This window comes from Pangasianodon hypophthalmus, chromosome 27 (genome assembly GCF_027358585.1).
Source record: "Pangasianodon hypophthalmus isolate fPanHyp1 chromosome 27, fPanHyp1.pri, whole genome shotgun sequence".
NCBI lineage: Eukaryota > Metazoa > Chordata > Actinopteri > Siluriformes > Pangasiidae > Pangasianodon > Pangasianodon hypophthalmus.
The window spans coordinates 6,024,100-6,043,726 of NC_069736.1; the positions used below are offsets into that span (position 1 = coordinate 6,024,100).

General features: G+C 37.8%; 2 protein-coding genes across 3 annotated transcripts; both read right to left on the reverse strand.

Moving 5' to 3' along the window:
* Positions 1 to 35: 35 nt before the first annotated feature.
* On the reverse strand, positions 36 to 10,748 carry kat5b (K(lysine) acetyltransferase 5b). Of its 2 annotated transcripts, XM_026921670.3 has the most exons (15): positions 10,668 to 10,748; positions 10,489 to 10,555; positions 9,340 to 9,408; positions 8,507 to 8,643; positions 8,101 to 8,169; positions 6,750 to 6,920; positions 6,484 to 6,552; positions 5,205 to 5,267; positions 4,485 to 4,733; positions 3,844 to 3,933; positions 3,382 to 3,522; positions 2,747 to 2,840; positions 2,288 to 2,447; positions 2,077 to 2,158; positions 36 to 1,240 (listed from the first exon to the last, which is right to left on the reverse strand). In XM_026921670.3, the coding sequence occupies exons 1-15, from the start codon at positions 10,689 to 10,691 to the stop codon at positions 1,106 to 1,108; spliced, it is 1,620 nt and encodes a 539-aa protein (XP_026777471.2). In that variant the 5' UTR covers positions 10,692 to 10,748; the 3' UTR covers positions 36 to 1,105. The 2 variants fall into 2 exon arrangements, with proteins under 2 accessions (XP_026777471.2, XP_026777473.2); XM_026921672.3 differs by lacking the exon at positions 8,101 to 8,169.
* Positions 10,749 to 16,391: 5,643 nt separating this feature from the next.
* LOC113531447 (insulinoma-associated protein 1a-like) lies at positions 16,392 to 17,857 on the reverse strand. Its single transcript, XM_034300794.2, has one exon. The coding sequence runs from the start codon at positions 17,841 to 17,843 to the stop codon at positions 16,485 to 16,487; it is 1,359 nt and encodes a 452-aa protein (XP_034156685.1). The 5' UTR covers positions 17,844 to 17,857; the 3' UTR covers positions 16,392 to 16,484.
* Between the last annotated feature and the right edge of the window lie 1,770 nt (positions 17,858 to 19,627).

Below are 19,627 nucleotides of genomic sequence, written 5' to 3' on the forward strand. Positions count from 1 at the left end.
ACAGATACATAAAGGACGTAAAATGACTATTAAACTGATGAAAAGTGGTTCCACCTTGTGGCATTTAATGAAGACTGTAAAGAGAAATTACATGACACTTAATGGGTGTGAACTGTTTAAGTGTAAATAGGTGAGAACAGAATATTTCACTGATGCCACTACATAAAAACTGCTCAGGAATAACTCCTTGTTATCAATATAGTTAATATTACTGGGGAAGAAACACTAATAGAAATCTTTCATGTTACAGATCTCTAATCATGGACGAGATTTTACAGAAAATAGTCTTTACCTTAAATTAAAATACTATGCCACGAGTGTTTCACGGTTTACATTCAGTTCTTTTTACCATTTAAAAAAAAAAAAAAAAAAAAAAAAAAAGATCGACAGCTGTACACGCATCCAAATTTACATTCTTGTAACAGTTCGACATGGCTTATTTTTACGGACATCCCCATGCAGATTTTTAATTCCCCCACACAGAGATGCAATACCAAGTTTAAAAACATCCTTTACAAAAGAAGAGAACGGTGTATATTATGTACAAATACTAAAGAACAAACATCAGGTTAGCTTTAGCTTGACGTGGCTTGTGCGTAGAATCCACAGGTGGCTGTGCTGGTAAAAAAATGTCTGTGATTGAGTTACTGAGTCATTTGATTTGACACTCTCTTGTGAGAGCATGGGAGAAAAAGTGTTTATCCGGGGAATTAATTCATTAAGACCCAAAGCAAGGATGAATAATAGTAGGATCAGTAAGACAGTGATGAAGATAGGGGCATCAAAAGAGAAGGTGGATGAATCTGAATCTGAAGCACTTCAGAAAAGCAAATCCACTTTCTCTGCTCAAACACCAATTTGAGGAAAAATCATAAAAGGGTACACACGGACAAATCGGATGACTGATGGTCACATAAGCACGATCACTAGATTAATGGGCAGTAACAAATTTTTTTTTTTGTATTTTTTTTTTTTTGTCTTTTAGTCATCTCTGATTAGGACAAAAAAAGTGATTCAGGGCCTGTAAATTGACTCCTGCAATGTAGTCTATTAAACTTTGCAGTTCTCCAAGCTTCAGTCCCAGAGGTCGCAATGTAGCACATCTCTACCACTTGCCCCTTTTGCTCCAGTCTTTCGGGGTAAAATGCAGGCATTTAGGGTCGATACGAAGGTGTCGCTTTTGCATGGCACGTTCATGACCTTCTACAATGTCCTCCGAGAGTGTGAGAATGTACTGCCCCTGAAGAAGAGTTAAGATAAGAGCAAGTGTATTAATTCAATTCAATTTTATTTCCATTGCGTTCTTAACAACAGCCTGGATGTAGATTCAGATCCCTAACGAACAAGCCAGAGGAGACAGTGGCAAGGAGAAGCATCCTGAGAGGACATGAGAAAGAATCCTTAAGAGGAAGCAGACTTAAAATCAACCCCGCGTCTAGTGAGATTATAAAGCATTACTCTTCTACAACTGTATACTATAGAAGTAAACAGTACTAAGTGTGTTAAATTGATGTTCAGTATGAGGACTTTGTGAATAAGAGCCCTGGGATGAGCACAGGACAGTCTTTATGATTACAGCAGCACTTCCTAGCTATAATTCTACAGTACACAGATGAGGTTATGAAGCAATGGTGAGACTTGAGCTGATTGTGCTCTTTCCTCCAACAGGATCTTCTAAAGCTATTTGTATTGTTCTATAAACAGACTGGGTAGTGAATGTTTGTACATATTGGTAGAATAGAGACCAGTAAGCAAGTTAGGAGGTCTCATATCTACTGTTGCTCAGCAGATTTGTCACCTAATTCCTGCATGTTCACTCAACTTACATTCATTTCAGTCGCTGATTTTCCATTTTAACATTGGGCAATTTTAACATGTCAACAAAAGAAAGTGTGATTGAAACAGCATTTCCATCTACTACAGAGTGAATAATGAGGAAAAAACTACAATATCCAAAGTTTATGGCTGTAACATCCAGTGGAAGTAAATAAGGAGACAAACCAGGAGATTTTATAAACCCAGGTATAAATTGTCATATGATATAATAGAAGTTTTTAAATGAGCATTAATGATTACCTTGTAGTAATTGATGAGGTTGAGGTACTGTAGGGTTGATATTACATCCTCTTTCTTTACACTGGTAATCTCGCTAATTTCACTAAGAACAAAGTAAAAAAGCTGCATCACTATTCACATAATCCAACAACACTTCTGGAATTAGAACAGGAAGTATTCAGTATAATTTGGTTCTCAAAGTGTATAACAAATAGGGGAAGGAAGTGCTCACTTGATGGTGATTTGCGGTCTTTCTCCGTTATCTGATTTAAGGTCCATGAGGATCTCGAGAATTGTCTGAGACCAATACGAGCGGTAAGACAGCAGGCCCAGATCAGACAGGGGCTTCTCCGGGGTTCCTGTCTTACCTTCAACCTTAGAAAGCTCATAACCTTAGAGACAGACAGAGAAACACGTGAGCAATTTCATATTTGTCCTTAACAATTAAACCTAATGAACTCTGCTTCTATAGCAGAGGACATTAAAGGAAATGACTGTGAATAAGGTGTTATTCACCTTATTATGGAATTTAATGAAGAGTGTAATGTAGGATTAAGTGATGGCATGACAGGCACTTGCATATTTCACACCAAATCATAATGTCAACATTTAGTCCACGGAAGTCATTTTCATTAAAAAGTCATTTTTATTTCTGAGTAAACAGCTTTTGTTCCAGAGTTGTGGAACTTACTGAACTCAATCAGCAGTTTGCCGTAGCCTCTCCTCTGATATGGTGGTAAAGTCAGAATGCAGGCCACGTTATAATCCTCAGTCGACTCTTTTTCCTTTAAATAGTAAAACAAAAAAAGAGCATTGTTAAGACTTCACCAGCTAGCTTTGCCAGTATGTTAAATACTCTAAAAATTTTACATTTGGAATGCAGTTTCATTCACATGATTGAGTGGAGTTTATTTGCATGATATATAGTTTGGGGAAATAAACTTAGCAAAGTGTGTGCAAACTCTTTTGTGCAGTAACTAGCCAGTTATCCCCTATCATACAACTGCTATGAACTGGGGAGGGTGAAGGCTAAGATATGCTAAACATGTGAAGCCAACCAACTACATTTTTTCTAACTGGTGCAAACACCGTGTCACAGGACAGTGTAACACACTTGGAGGAAAGAGCTATCTGTCCTCTTCTGCATACATGAGCTCACTGGCACCCACAATTGGCTAGTGTCACTGTGACTGACTGGGGAGGGAGAGCATGCCATCCCTCCCACCTAGAGAGCATGGCCAATTTTGGTCTCTTGGCTCCCGGTCATGGATGGCTGTGGCCTCGTCGGGATTGTGCAGTAATTATAATCAGCATTCTTTAACTTACCTTAGAAAAGTAGCCAACTATATGGAAGCCCTTGGAGTCATACTCAGTCATTACATAGAAGAGGAAGGGGTCTGTGTCGTAGTACAGGGTCTTATGGTCCAGAAAGCATTTTGCCAATAAACACAAGTTCTGTGAATATGTCTACAAAGCAAAAGACAACGGAGTAAAATGTTTATAAAAATGTACAAAGCAATGAGTTTTGAAACCACAACATACATCTGCCTAAAATAACTGTTTTTACTTTCGTGTTGGTTGGTGAGTAAGGCCCGAGTGATCTGAATATTGTCACCAATATTTGATTTAAACATCACCAACCAATATGACTGGCCAAATTTCACATCGTCAAAAATGAAACAGAGGGCAACAGTTTATGCTGACCTTAGATTAATTTTGGTTTGGATCCAAAATCTGGTAGCACATCAATTAGTGATGTATTACAAGGCATTGAAGAAATACAATCACCTTGTTTTTCCTGCCGTCAATCTCAAAGAAGGAGATAGTCCCTTTGCGGTAGATTTCATTCCCTGGAGGATGTCGGAGATTGCATTTTGTCTGCTCACAACAAAAACATAGTAATTACCTATTAACCATGTATGAAATGACCAACACATTACTCAACATTAATCTAAATTTGAGTAGATAAAATCTTCTAACAAACTACACATAATCGGGAAAAAAATACATTTCCCTATATTTAGAATATATTTAGGACGTTTTAAAATAAATTAAAGAAGCTGTATTTTTTTGCACTGCTGTCTGATTGGTTTGTGCTGCAGGAGTTTTCTTTCATTGCAGTTTACTCATGTTATGTAATTTATTTATTTTTTTAAATATCGTGATATGAAATTTTGGCTATATTGCAGTTAGAGCACACTACACTGATTACTTCTTTATGAAAGTCTTCAACCATTTTGAATTTCTGTTAATAGTAACTCTAGACGGCTGGACTTGTGTTATTATCCCTCAGATAAAGAGCAATTTTTTTTTTTATTATAACAGACATCGAAACATTTTAGTACTATATGAACAGTACACACTAACTATTCAGAACAGACATCAAGACAAAACCTCAGTTCAGCAAAGCTTTTAGTGTACAAACATACCAAATGCCTCTGCAGACACTTTAGGCTCTTGAGGTACTTGAGGCAGAACTCGCAGAGGTAGAGGATGGGCAGCGTGGTCAGCTCCTGTGGGTACGGGGAAAAGTACCAGGGCTTGAGTCGATGGCGGCCCAGCTCAATGCAGTCGATGTTCTTCATGCGCGTGATGATATCATCATGGCTGCGGTCGGACACCAGGCTCCCGGTCATGCGTGGCGCAGAGGGGATACCGTCTGAGCTGTCCTGCGAGTCCTGACATTGCACAATGGGGAAATTAGAGAGACGACTGAACACAGTGTGACCACATCACAAAATACCACGTCATCCACACCTTAAGAAATGGCTTACTCAAATCAAATACCTCTAAACCCAGGTTTACTGCGGTCTTAATACTAACTATCCTACCTCCTAAATTCATGATACAATCTGAGGTGAATAAAATAATTTATGATTATCTGAAATGAAAACTTATAATGTTAACTACTTAAATTACTAAACTGTTAATTTACTGCTAGCTCTTGATGGTTGGCCCCTAACCCTTAATAAGATGGTAGAGCCCTGCACTTCATTTTGAAAATCAAAAGTTCAAGGTCGATGACACTCAAACGAGATGAACAACTGCCCTCTGATGTTAGTGGATCCATCACGTTATTACAGAGCCCTGTTTACTACCCTCTGACTGTCACACAGCAAAACAGACAATGATAAATAAATGAGACGGACCTCTCCTGGCGGCAGAAAGCCACTGGCGCTGCGAGGGCTGTTATACTGGAATACCTTTATCATCTATCAGAAAAACACAAGGGGTTGCAAAAGGCTTTGGGACACTTGCATTTGACACGGGAGGAAGAAAGGTTACAGCATAACAGATTGAACTCTTAAAAGAAACCTCCTGCATTTTGTTTCTGATTAATGTCACGCACATGTGTAGTGTATGTTAAAATACCACAGGAAGAATTTTTACACTCTTCCCTGTACTGACAAAAGTCCTGTTTACTCAAAACTCGATCACCGGATAGTTGTTATATTTTGTAAATAAATGCTTAAGCCAGACATTTTTGTATGAATCCTTGAGTAAAACAAATTTGTAAATTAATTTCAAACCTGTATAATTCATTCTTTTAGATGGGACTTTTTTCCCCTCCGAGAGAGATGATTCTGTGCTTTAATCAAAGTAATAACATTCATGTAAGCATACATAAAAGGATTTACTTTGTCCTGTAAAACAGATTTTACCCTCATGGTACCCTCTAGGTCACTTTAAGACCTTTGCAGAATTAAATTTGTGTTATGTAGTTGTTGCATTTTAAGCATTTTCTCACAGAATCAAATATGTGAGTTTAGAGTCAGACTTTTTTTTTTCCCCCCTTCAATACTGCAAAAAAGTGTCATTTCTTTAATCAGTCATATGCTCATTGTAGATTTTGTTTGGGGGGAAAAAAAAAAAAAAGACCGGAATACTCCTGTAAAATAAAAACATGTAGCAAACTGGTAAGGTCAGAATGAGGTTTGATTTTTGGTCTTTATTCTGAATTGATTCCCTAATGTGTGAGATTTGAGTTCATGCATGTTGTTAGTCCTAGGCAGATTTGACGAGCTTGGTTATTAGTAGCTTTCACAGTGTGTTTAAGCCTCTCCTGGTGCTCAGGGCAACTGCTCAACGTCTAATCTAAACCTAAATTCCATTTGTCCGTGGTTTTCTTGATGAAATTAAAACTTTTAAATGTTGTCTGGAGTTTAAAATTCATTGTTGCCAGATGGATGAATGTCTGTAATTGTATGACAATGTACTAGTTAATATGTTTAAATAAATAAATAAATAAATAAACATCATACAATAAGATTACAGTCCAAAAATGAAATATGTTTCTGATAAAATAAACATGACATGCAGACATATGGTCTTAAATGGATAATGAGGTATTTATTTAATAGTGACATTTGATGAGGAAATTATAAGGAAAGAATGCTGAGGATTGGGGCTCCGGACTGCGGTGCTTACCTCATCCGTGCCACAGTTTTTCCTTTTCCTGCCAGGCTGAGACGGAAGGAGACGACGTGCTGTGCCATTCTGTTACAGAAGAGAAAGCACACACATATGCACGTTTTCTTCTTTAATTTAAAAAAAGCACATTTCTCTTCATTTGAAATAAGTGAAAACTAATATGTCACTTTAAAACAGTTCCATGCAGGGATAGTGACATACTGTACTCATTTCAACACACAACACAGAAGAAAGACAGACAGGGTGCTTGAGCAGGATGTTACCGTGGTGAGGGAGGTGAGCTGCTCGTGCTCATCTCTGGTTTTGGTACTGAAAGTTTCCCGGACTGTGGGATACACAGACGCCTGTGTGGCCTCTGCTGAACTTGGGAGTGAAGGCACTGATGTTGCGGGAGAAACTTGCGACGCTAAGGAGACTGACTCTGCTTTCCTCTTCTGCAAGCCAAGCAGAAATAAAATCAAAACTCCTTTTGTTCCTGATAAACAATAACATTTTCACACGTCGTTACCATGATAATGTCTTGTTTTTTTTTTTAACTAATTATTTGCTAAAACAAAAGGAATGGACTATATTATTAAGATTCACAGTTAATCTGAACTGCACAAAAACATTTATACACTGACTTTCTAAATCCTGAACTACTGTCAAATGTTAGAGTTTTCTTACCCTTCTTACTTTCAATTGCTTTCACCATTGTCAGCTTATCTGTCAAGCATAAAGGTGCTTCCTCCATTTTCTGCTATCACTGATTAGTTATAATGTCCAATACCGTCTCAACATAGAAGGAAATAGTAGGGCTGTAAACCTTTGGCTTGCTGATGATACTAGTGCCTTTTACCCCCGTGAACATTCCACATTTTGTAGTGCAATTAACTGCGATTATGTGTCATGACTCTGCACAAAATATCCCATAATATTGAGGTGGGATGAAAAAAATCCCGCAAAATTATCTACAAATAAAATAAATATATGAAAATGCCTATGGAACAACATGCTGTGATTGTAGCCATAGGTGGTTCTCTTAGGTATTAATCTAGAGGGTGAATACTTGTTTTGTTTAATTAACCTTTGAGTCACAACTTTAAAAAAAAAAAAAAAAAAATTCTAATTTTAGACATATTGTGTAAATCCCAATTAATTCCTTTTCAATTCCAGGTTGTAATGCTACAAAATACAGAAAAGTTCAAGGAGGTGAATGCTATATCTAATACTAACATGTTAACATTTATTCAACATGACAGAGAAACTTAATCTGTTTCCACAACACAATATTGCTCATTATTATTTTTTCCACAATTTAATCCTAGCCATAGACCTGATCGGGATTCAAACTCACAACCTTCAGTCAAAACTTTAAAAAGTTGCACCACTTGTGATCCCCAACTCAACAGCATTGATGAAACTATATAAAACACTTTTACAAGCAATACAAAATAAAACAAGGCAAAAGTCACCATGTCACTTTAATCACTTCCCACCCACATCATGTGTCAAGAGTCAAGAAAATGTTTCATTAGGGCTTTTTCATAGCACCATGTTATATTGCGCCCACTTCTATTTCTCGCATTAATTGAAAGGATGTTTTAGTGTAGAATGGGCAAGGTTTGGCTGTACCGGTGTGGGAAGGGTTTTGCCTCTGGAAGGTGCTGAAGCAGATTGAACGTTGAGATCTAGACTCTTCCTCTGAATTTGAACAGAAAGGAAGAGAGCACGGTTAAAGGGTACAAATCATGTTTATTTTTCTCTGACAATCTGATGGTGTTAAAATTGATTTGCCTCAAAAGAGACCAAGACAGGAAAACATTGGCAATTGGCAAATGTAACAATTTCACACTGTTTTGGTGACTATAATTTGATTATTTTGACCACTTCTTTTTAAGATCTGAATGTAGAATTTAGCCCCAAACTGGCCCCAAGTTAGTGGTGCTCAAGAAGTGGTTAAAAAAAAAAAAAAAAAAGTGGTAAGGGATTAAAAAATGTAAGCATTGGGTTAGCAGTGATCTAATATAGCCTCTCTTACCACATCTCGTTCTGGTGAGCTGGGTCGAGAGCCAGGTAAGCCATTCTTCGTGGGTGTCTTCGCCTCCTTCTTAGGGAACTGGAGCTTTTTCATGTCCAGCCGGTCTGGAGTGACCCACTCATCCAACCGCTTGTTGACTTAAAACAAATAATGTGCGTCAGCTAAGATGTCACTGATGGGGCATGTAGCCCCTTAAATCTGATGGGCTTTGTGAGATGATTGCACTTTATCTGATAAATCAGCTGCAATAACATAAGACATTTATTCTGTATGAAATATGTAGAATGTCTGCTTTCATAAGCCGGTTTAAGACTGTGTGACTACAGCAGAGTTCTTGGCCGAATTTTATAATAAATTCAGACTATACAATAAAGTGTTCACCATGTCAGATTATACAATGAAGACCCTCTAATGATAGACCTGCTATTCAACTAAATTACTACATTTTACGTCGTCAATCAGTTTGCCAGTGAGCTTGCCATATTGTGTGTCCTAAACCTGCCAATCTCAACTCATGAACAAAGAATTCTACTACAGTGTGCGATTTTTATCTCTAACAGCAAAATCAGGCTGAATATCATACAGTGTAAATTTGTCTTTACTCTCTGTAAAGGAAGGTATCAAGACCTACAACCAGGTTTTTACAGATCAGTGCTGCTGCAGCAATAAAATGAACACAGTTAATTTTTTTTTTCTGAATTAACACAAAACACATCCTGAAAAAAAGGTACAAAGACTACTGTACTATAAAACACCTCCAACCTAGTCATAGCTAGTCAGTGTTAGTTAACCTACTTGGCTAGGTTTTGTTTTTGTTTTTTTAATGTACTTACAGTCAATGTAGTGAACATAGTACAGCTTTTTCCCAGGGACCTCTTTGACACTGAGAATTTCTGCCAATGCTAGAAATGAATAGGATTAGACAAAACACAGGATTACTACAAGTTTACAAAAAGCTCTCATATTCCTCCTTTGCTTGTTCAATTTCAGACTGACTTTGGGGTTTAAAATAACCAACAACTTGAATAACCCAGATAGGTATCAGCAGTTACTGGGTAACCTGTAGCAAGAAGAAAGTGGATTAATGATTGCTGTTAGTGCTTGCTACTGTTAATATGGATTACTATGTGCTTTTTAAAAATAGCAATAAGGTGATGGTAAAGGAGGACGACGACAACGATGCAGCTGAAAAATTCATCAGGCTTTCCCATGTGCTGCAATTTAAGAATATTTTAATCGATTATGTTTATTAATGCATATGCTGGTTGCACTTTTTATCATATTAAAAGTCATGCTTAAGGACACAAGCATGGCAGCTTGGCAGTGCTGGGATTTGAACCCACAACCTTCTGATCAGTAATCTATAGACTTAACCACTGCCCAATCTCTCACTCACTTCTTTTTTTTTTTTTTGTGATGTGAGCACACATCTTAACCAGACATAAGAGCATGTACAATAGCCTATCTGTACTTTCTGGTCGACTCTGGCCAAGCTGAAATATACAACTGTTGTCATTTTTCATATTTGGATTCATGAATATTTGATTTCTAGATTTCTAGTGTGGTGAAACAATTAAAGACGAGACACTATTTTATGACAAAAGAAATCAATTTCCTATTTTTTTTTAAAAAAAAAAAAACTAAATAAAAGGCTGCTTCCTTGTTTTCCAGTTGAACACGGACATGTTTGTAGAGTTTAAAGTTAATGGTAATTAACTGCAACATAAACTAACATCAGCTTAAATTTATTAAAGGACATCAAGAAAAACTTCGTAACGTTTAATTTTTCATGACAGCGATTCTAAAAGAACATTCGCACCTCATACAGATTGTATTTTGAGTCAAAATATGTCCACTGTATGCAATACCGGTCTTTTGTTTACATTCCCAGGCGCCCGTGTCCACTTCACTGTGCGCCGCCATGACAGCTGCTTTATTATGCAGCTAGCGTGTTAGCATGCAGGCTAGCAGCCAGTACTTACGCCATTCGTCTTCGTTTTCTTGATTTTTTCTGAGCACGGGAAGACGACAGCCCTCTACAACTTCCGGCTATCAAGAAATAAAACGTTAAAATGTAAACCAGTCTTACCATAATTAGGTATTTATCTAGTTAAAACCATCAAATCAGTTAAATAAAAACAGGGATTCACCGAACACTTACCACTGAGTCCGCCATTTTGGTCATCAGTGTGAACCTACTCGCGCAAAGAATTGTGGGATGTCAGACTGAAGCCAAGAAACGGCTAAAGCTAGAGTTAATTTCTGAAGCAGGAAATATAGTACATACACCATTTATAAAATATAAAATTCTACAAAAAAAAAAAAAAGAATCAAGTCTTGAACGTGCATGAGAATGCGTTATAAAAAATCCAAACATTTTACAATTATATTTTATTGATTTGTACTTATGTGTTATTGTAGTGTAACAAATGTATGACTTTAATTATAGAACATATTCTCATTTTATTTCTAAGATATATGAAAATTTAAGAATTTATTTGTAGATATATGACACAAATGGAATGTATGTCAGCACTAAATGTGCAGTTTATGTCCTAATGACCTTAACTGGGAGACGTCATCACATTGGTGCTTTGTCCGCTTGCTGTTTGCACGTTGTTCCTGTGGGTTTCCTCTGGGTTCTTCAGTTTCCTCCCATATACTTGGGAAGCTGAAGCTTGGGTTACTATCTGTGTGGAGTTTTGATTCATATCCCTCCCTGTGTATGCATGGATTTCCTCCAGGTTCTCCGGTTTCCTCCCACCTCCAAATACATCCCAGTAGGTAGACTGGCTATACTATATTGCCCTCAGTGTGAATAAGTGTATGGTGTCATGTGATTCAGATTATATTCCTGCCTCTCGCCCAGTATTTGCTGGATAGACTCCGGATCCACTGTGGCCCTGAGTAGGATAAATTGGTTACTGAAGATGGTTACTGAAGATTGCCACAGAAGTGTTACAGATTCATATTAATACACCTAACACAGCTTTTGTCAGCCTGTTCATCGTCTGTGGAGGCCATTAAAACTGAATGGAATGAGAGCGACATGTAGATGTGTAAAAGGTTGTCTGCAAATTTAGCACAAAGACTTGTATTTTGGGAAAAAAGGAAAAGCTATTCCGTATTCACTCATGTTGCATGTTGGTTCAGTCTTTACTTGTTTTCTTGCTTTACTTTTTGTTCATTGTCATATATTCAAAATAATAAATTCCATTCACTTTTTTGCTTTTCCCACTCTGGACTATTTAGTGTTGTTAGTGTTTTCTCTCTCTCCCTCTCTCTCCCTCTCTCACTCTCTGTCTCTCTCTGTCTGTCAAGCTACACATGCTACCCCTGACCCCTTCTGCTCTCCGGACCTGCCTGATCCATCCTGATGCCCTACTTCTGGTTGGAGATCTCATCGGTTGGAGATTGCTCACTACTGCTACTAGATCTATGGGATTGCTAGGGATGGTGCTGCTTGGGGACTGTGGAAATGGCTTTGGACCGCGGTTCATATGGGCAGCTGTACACTGATGGCTTGGGACTGCGATTGCTGCGGTGGCTTTGAGGCTGCGGTTGCCACGAGCAGTTTTGGACTCAGGTGTCCATCACTGGACAGCGTATAGGTTCAACAAAACAGACTTAATGTGAAAACTGTAATGAATTTTCTGGTTGCACAATTGCACTATTTGTCCATGTAGTACACAGTTATAGAAGGAATTTATTTGTAATTGCACTATCCATTGTCACCCAGATGAGGATTGGTTCCCTTTTGAGTCTGGTTCCTCTCAAGGTTTCTTCCTCATTTCATCTCAGGGAGTTTTTCCTTGCCACCATTGCCTAACAGTTGAATTGTTAGGCAGTGTCTACAAGTCTATCCAACAGATCTGTTTGAGGTGTATAATTCTCCACAGTGTTTTCAAATATCTGGCAACCAATTCTCCTTTTCTTTAAACATGAGTCAAATGCTTTTTAATCCATTTTCATTCATTTAGTTCATCCACTAGATTTGACACTTTGGAGGTTATAGTCTTCAGAATATGGTTAAATAACATCAGTATCTAAACACAGCTCCACATCTATTACATACTTGAATTAAGTTGTTTAAATCATTTTAAACATACTTGATCTGTATGAAGAAAATTATCCATAAGACATACTAATGTGTTATTAATTACATTAGTTGGTTTAATATACTTGCATACTGGCATTACTTTCACACCCAAGCATAACTGTTGGCAGGTAAAACATGCATGTAGAATTTTTTTCAGTAAAACTATCATCTGCTTGAGACAATCTTCAGTGGTTATGATTATAAAGTGAGTTTTGTTATGTCATCATTTATTTTTCAAGTGTTACATGTATTGGCAAAACTGGCCCAACATTAAGATGCTAGATGGACCTACAGGTACGTAGAAAACATCTAGAACAGTCTGTTTCACATTAAGCTGTATCTGTCGGTGAAAATATGTCTGGAAATGTCTGTGTTCAATTAGTTGTCTGAGCCTCACTAATCTCCTGTTCTATTCAAGTGAAAGGGGTACAAAGAACAGTTAAGATCAAGGTACTTCATCTTAAGTTTGTTAACAGGCATTTCCTGAAACTCTTTTTAACTAATGTAGTACATAAAAATGTAACCTAACTGTGTTTCTCAAAAGGTACATTACATTCATCAATGTTCTGCATTTTAATTTAGTCTTCACCTCTAATTATTGGGCCAGTCTGTAGTTCAACCGGAGATGTTGAAGGCACTGGACAATGTTGGAGTGGTGTGGTTAACTTCTATGTTGCATGGAAATCTGGAAATCTGCCTTTTGACTAGTAAAATAGAGTCCTTTAAAGAAAAGGGGAAAAAAAGTCTATGCCAGGGCTCTGGAGAGAAGGATCCATCCAATACCTGTACATAGTATTCAAGAAGAACAATGCAGGTTCTCCCCAGGCCTTGGAACAGTGGACCAGCAGACCAGCTCTTTATTTTTTGAGGGGGCATGGGATTATACTATATTGACAAAAGTCCTTTTTTTGGAATGGTATACAATTTGACCAGGGACATTAACTAAAATCAGTTTTAGTTTTAGGTTGAAGTAAAATGTGTATCCATCCTTACATAATGCTTATTAAACTGGGCGTTAGTGTTTTGTGACTGGAAGAAGTTGCAGGTGCTAGTGCTATGGAAATACACAAAACGCTCATTAATTACTGATGAATGTTTCCAGCTAACTCTAAGGATAAAAATAACTCGCCTTTTTGAATAATAATAATAAAAAGTAAAACCCCAAAGAAAGCAAGCAGAATAGCAGAGTACAGTGTTAACAGATCATCTGGTGAATAATAAATAAATTCACAAATATATAAACAGGCTTATAAACAGCAGAAATGTATAATGTGTTTAATAGTCGCAGTTTATCATTAGATAACAAAGTAGGCTACAGATACGAACAACGTGCCGTTTATTTGTGCAGTAGGTTCAAATAAAATTGCATTAGCTGCAATGAGTTGCCTTTTCGCTGCCAAATGTGTGTGTGATCATTTAAAGCTAGTTTTCCTTTCCACTGATATAAACACTTATGGCAGAATCAGACAGCGACTCAAATAATAATAATAATAATTAGTAGTAGTAGTAGTAATATAATTATCACTACTGACATTATTATTATTATTATTAGTAGTAGTAGTAGTAGTAATATAATTATCACTATTGACATTATTATTATTGTTATTATTATTGTTAGTAGTAGTAGTAATATAATTATCACTATTGACATTATTATTATTATTATTATTATTATTATTATTATTATTAGCCTGTTTACTTTTCAAACGGCGGCTATGAACACTTTTAACTAATCAGACCTAGTGAATAATCATTACTGCTTAGAAACTAAGGATTTGGTTTTGTGATTGTGTTGTGATCATATTTTAAAGCAACATCCGTGACAGGATCAAATTCTTCTTTTAATTTCCAACTCGTTTCTACGTCACATCAACCGTTATCATTAGTTAAAGGCCTTATTATTATAATTAGTAGTAGCAGTATTAGTAGTAGTAATAGCAGTGTTGATTATTATTATTATTATTATTATTATTATTATTATTGTTGTTGTTGTTGTTGTTGTTTTCACGGCTCTATTAGTAAACAGATCTACTGAAGCTCCATTTCCGTTTTGCAAAAACTTTGTCTTGTGTGTGTGTGTGTGTGTGTGTGTGTGTGTGTGTGGTTGAACGTGAGTGTGAGTTTATTATTTGTAGTCTGATTTATCACAGGTCCAAAATACAAGCACTAAAGCACATTATGTACACCATTAAACACACTGATCATTCCAGATATGCCATTCTGATCATGTCACGCTGTAACAGAATGTACTCTAGACTCAGTAGCGTCTGGCCAAATCATAGGTTTTAGTGTTGTAGCACTGCTCCATTCTGGTGGCACAGGCACAGAATTCACACCACAACCAGATGTGGTAAAAGTCAACGTGCTGAGGGTTAAAGAAGCCTTTAGTTTTCGAGAGTGGTGTTGTTTTTCAGGAATATCACCTCTGTATAGTCTCTGCAAGGGAACAGTGAAAGAGGGACTTGCTTTTCTTTAAGTAGATTTTTGTTCTTGTTTACTGATTGCAATATTTTCTCTTCAATACTATATACTACTAAGAATTGCCTTTAGTTTATTTGTCACTACATGACACATTATTATTATTATTATTTTATATTATTTTATTTTATTTATTTATTTATTTTGAATACTGGAATAAACATGAGCATATGGCACACAAGTCTTTAAAGACATAAAGACATGTGAGTGAATGAAGCAACAAGGCACTCCACCTTCCTTATGCAGTCACACACTGGTTTGCAGTCCATTCAAAAATGGAGTGATTTTTTCCTCCTATTAAACCCCATAGAAGAGATGGAAAGCTTATAATCAAGTTAATAGTCTCATGATCAAATTTAAATTTTTCTTTTAAGATTTGAATTTTTTTTTATTTTATTTTGTTTCTAGAACATTTGACTAATTGTTTTTTTGTTGTACAGGATACATACTAAAGGTATAAAAAGTGTGGGTACCACCCCACACACCTCACTTGCTCATGACAGAGAGAGAGAGAGAGTGTGTGTGTTTGTGTGTGTGTGTTTGGAAGTGGTGTTCTTAGAAGAGAAGTACAGTGCTGAGATGTTTTTTTTTTCTTTTTTTTTTGTAGTTGTAGTGCATTTTGGTCATGAGGTTACCTGCTGTCCTAAGCTGTGTGTTTTAGAGAGAGGCATGAAGAGCTTTGAAAAAGTGAACTTAGTAATGACTAATGCTTGATAGCCAGTTTAGAGTAACAGTACCTACAATTCAGTACTGTCTGGATTACTGTTGGTCTTTTAAACCAAGAATTTGACCTGTTTTAACTGTCATTAGTGACCTGCTAACTCTCTCTTCATAAGCTTCTCTCTTAGTTTACACGTGTAGTATGCTTGAATGTATATAGGAGAATTATCCAGGCTATATAATCCACATCTGTGAAATAAACATCTGTTGTTACTCTCCAGTGATAACTTATGACTTAGTTGAATTGTAGCAAAAATTATTGATATTAACAGTTAACATTCTTGTTAAATTAATGTTTGACTAACACACAATGCGACTTCTAGGTGAATATAATTTTATTGTTTAGAAAAGTATAATTAATTTGTTTCAAAAAAATGTCAACCTGATTAAGTTGTGTCAAAGAAAATGTGAAAAAGTACACCACAATATAACATACAAAAAACACCCAATTGTAACATGAAATAAATACATTTAATAAATAAACCAATAAATAAATGATATATAAATAAATAAATACAACTTTTTCCAAAACAAAAAATGTACATAATGCCTATATACTACTTTTTTTTTTAAATGTTGAGGTGTCGCCTATAGTCAAGTCACATCCTGTAATAATAAAATAAATGAAGTTTTTTTTTTTTAAAGAGTTCTGGATTAAGGCACAGTCTGAGATGGTAGATCTTAGATATTGTGTGTGAGTAAGATCATTTGTCTGCTTTCTGTTGGATGATGTTTGTTGATGTGCCTCGTCAGCCCTGGAGAGGAGAAGAAGTTCTCTCCGCAGAATCGACACGGAAACACGTCGGGCGTTTTCGGAGCGCGCGCTGTGCTCGGAAGTTTCCGGGAAATTTCCGGAGACTCTTCCTTTGCCAGGACGATAGACTCGGGCAGACTTGCGAGGGTGAGATCCTGCCGTAACCCTGCAGCTTTCCGCTCATGGAGAGCGAGGTGTTTCCTCAGGTAAGCCTGTCGCCGGAACTTCTTGGCGCACTGAGTGCAACTGAACAGCGCTTCATCCTCAGAGCCCGAGTCGGAGTGCTCGGACTGGGTCGTGGCGCTCGCTCCGCTCATCGCATTCGGCTGATTTTCTTCTCCTTTGGGTTTATGCCAGCGCCGATGGGACGCCAGGTTAGCCGGGCAGCTGAAGGTTTTGTCGCACTCGGTGCAGCGGTACTCGACGCGCACAATGCGCGAGCACTTGTGGTGCGCCAGAGTGAGCGGGTCCGAGTATCTCTCTTTACACAGCTGGCAGATGAACTCCCCCAGATGGCTGCTCGCACCCTGCTTCGAGTCTTCCACAGGATCTTCCTTAATGCGTAGACCCAGAACTGGAGAGGTGGTGACTTCATCTCGACTCATCGCTTTTCTCTCTTGAGGAGGTTTGCGCTTTTTGGATGGGTTGCTTTTGGAGTTTGGTGCTGGTGCGGGTCGTTTTGCGGAGCTGGTTCCTGAGTCGACTTTCGTGCTCATTTCAGGGAGAGAAGGCGATACTGGAGATCCGTTGACCGCAAAACCGCCGAGAATGGGCTCGAGGAAAAGCTCAGCCCGACTCAGTGAGGCCGCAGAGCCCTGCTCACTGTGGTGCGTTGATGGATACTGGTTTGTGTAACCCTCGCTGTCTGGACGAGTCGGACTGAGCGAAGGAGCGCAGAATGATTCAGGCAGGCCTCCTAAACACACACGATTCGGCGTCCTTTGAACAATAACTGAGGGAAGAGTTGCAGCGCAGAAAGACTGAAGCCCTGGACTCGTCGCCTCGTCCTCGTCCCGCACTCTGTAGGACACTGCTCCAGGCTTTTTGGAGCGTTTTATCAGGAATCCCTTTGGCATGGTGGCGGCTGACGTCCAGTTAAAGTCGCTTTCTGTCGTCTCAGGGTTAAGAAGGAGCAAGTTGGATTCCCCGAAGTGTGAACACCTCGAGACTTTTCTGAATTGATGCTCGCCGTCTCGCCCCTTTTTAAAGCCACCGGGCGCGTATTGTGCGTCAGTTAGGACGCAGATGGCTGCAATCCAGACGTCAATAGCAGGACCTGGCAACATGATCCACCCTGGGGTCTCAGAGAAGAGGAGCGGCAGATGTCAGCTTCACCCCCTCCCTCCCTTTTCTTCCCCTCCTTCTCGGAGCCATACACTCTGCCCCCCCGCCACACACACACACACACACACACACGGCCACCACCCACCCCCAACCACTTGCCCCGTCCTTGACGGTCCCTCACCATTATGTAGATCAGGCACTGCCACACTCCAAGATTATACAACTTTTTTATTCAGCGCTCCCCTCTGGGAATCTATTCAACGTACACGTGCCGAGTCCCTGCGTCCATTTATCTTAACAGAGGAATGTGTGTGTGTGTGTGTGTGTGTGTGTGTGTGTGCGCGCAGCGTAAATAACACAATAGAAATGACCATTTTAATATTGAATATTAGCAATTAATATGAATATTAACTGCTTAAATCAGTTAGACTGGAATAAACTATATTAATTAATTAGATCGTTTGTATAATTCAATTATAATTGAATTAATTCTTCTTTAAAGTGCAAGGATACAAAGAACTGGCATGTCAATAAGTTCAATTTGGATGGAAAATAGGCCAAATAAAATACTTTTCCAATTAAATACTTGCCATTAACCCCCCCCCCCCCCCCCCCCCCCCCCACCCACCCACCACCACCACCACCAAAAAAAATAAACACTGCATAAAGAGCAAAACAAAAGATCTACAAGGAACCATAAGTACTTGTTATGTTAAAGCTCTAAAGCATAACTTATACAGCATGATAGTAGGCATCCAATTTTTAAACTGACATTCATTTTCCAGTCACTCTTAGACTAGTATAAATTATATGACTTGCTGTAGAAATATCCTAAAATTAAATTAGAATTCAGTGAATATTTTATTATAAAAAATGCATAAATAAACAAGCTCTGGAATGCGATGGGAAAAAAAGTTGAACTGGACAGAATGCATAATAATCGTCCATGTAGAATTTACATTCAAATGAAGTAAAAGTAAAGTGAGTGAGAATGAAATCATGACCGAGGCGCAGAAACGTTGGAGAATTCCTCAGCCAGCACATACAGACCGCGCCATCTAATCTCACACCCCCAGCGCCAACCGTCTGATCCGGACAATGCAAGGGTCTGCCATCTTATTGTCACCGAAATGAACCATTTTCATCACACGTCCGCAATCTGGCGAAAAAGGCGGTCACGCGCTCGCGGCTCCGCCTGCCGTTAGCGGGTCTTCCATCAGCTCGCGCATTGCGACGCTTCTCAAGTGCACCGGCAAGAATAACGGCTGAGCTCGATGAGCAGGCGGGTTTAGCTTGATGAACTGCATTGCTTGGTTTTTTTTTTCTTTTAATCAATGAGCATAAATCTAACGAAATGTGACTGACCGTCATAAATTATTCTTTGCAATTATTCATGTTGTTTGCCTGGTTGTGTCTCATCATAATCTGACTAGTCTAATCTTATCTAATCTAATCCATATAGGTGAAAATGTAAGTACTAAGTGTCTTAGTACAAAACAGTAGCCTACTGGAGGGATGGAACAATATTTTTGCAAAAGATTGTCATCCTAGAAACTTTTATAAGATAAAGTTGATTAGGTAGAAATATTTTATTAATTTGCTATTATTTTATTATTTTATTAACTTCCTCAAGTGAATACAGAATTTATATATATTTAGAATTTATATATATATATATATATATATATATATATATATATATATATATATATATATATATATATATTTTTTTTTTTTTTTTTTATTATAGTATACTATTTAAACTGTGTGTATATATATATATATA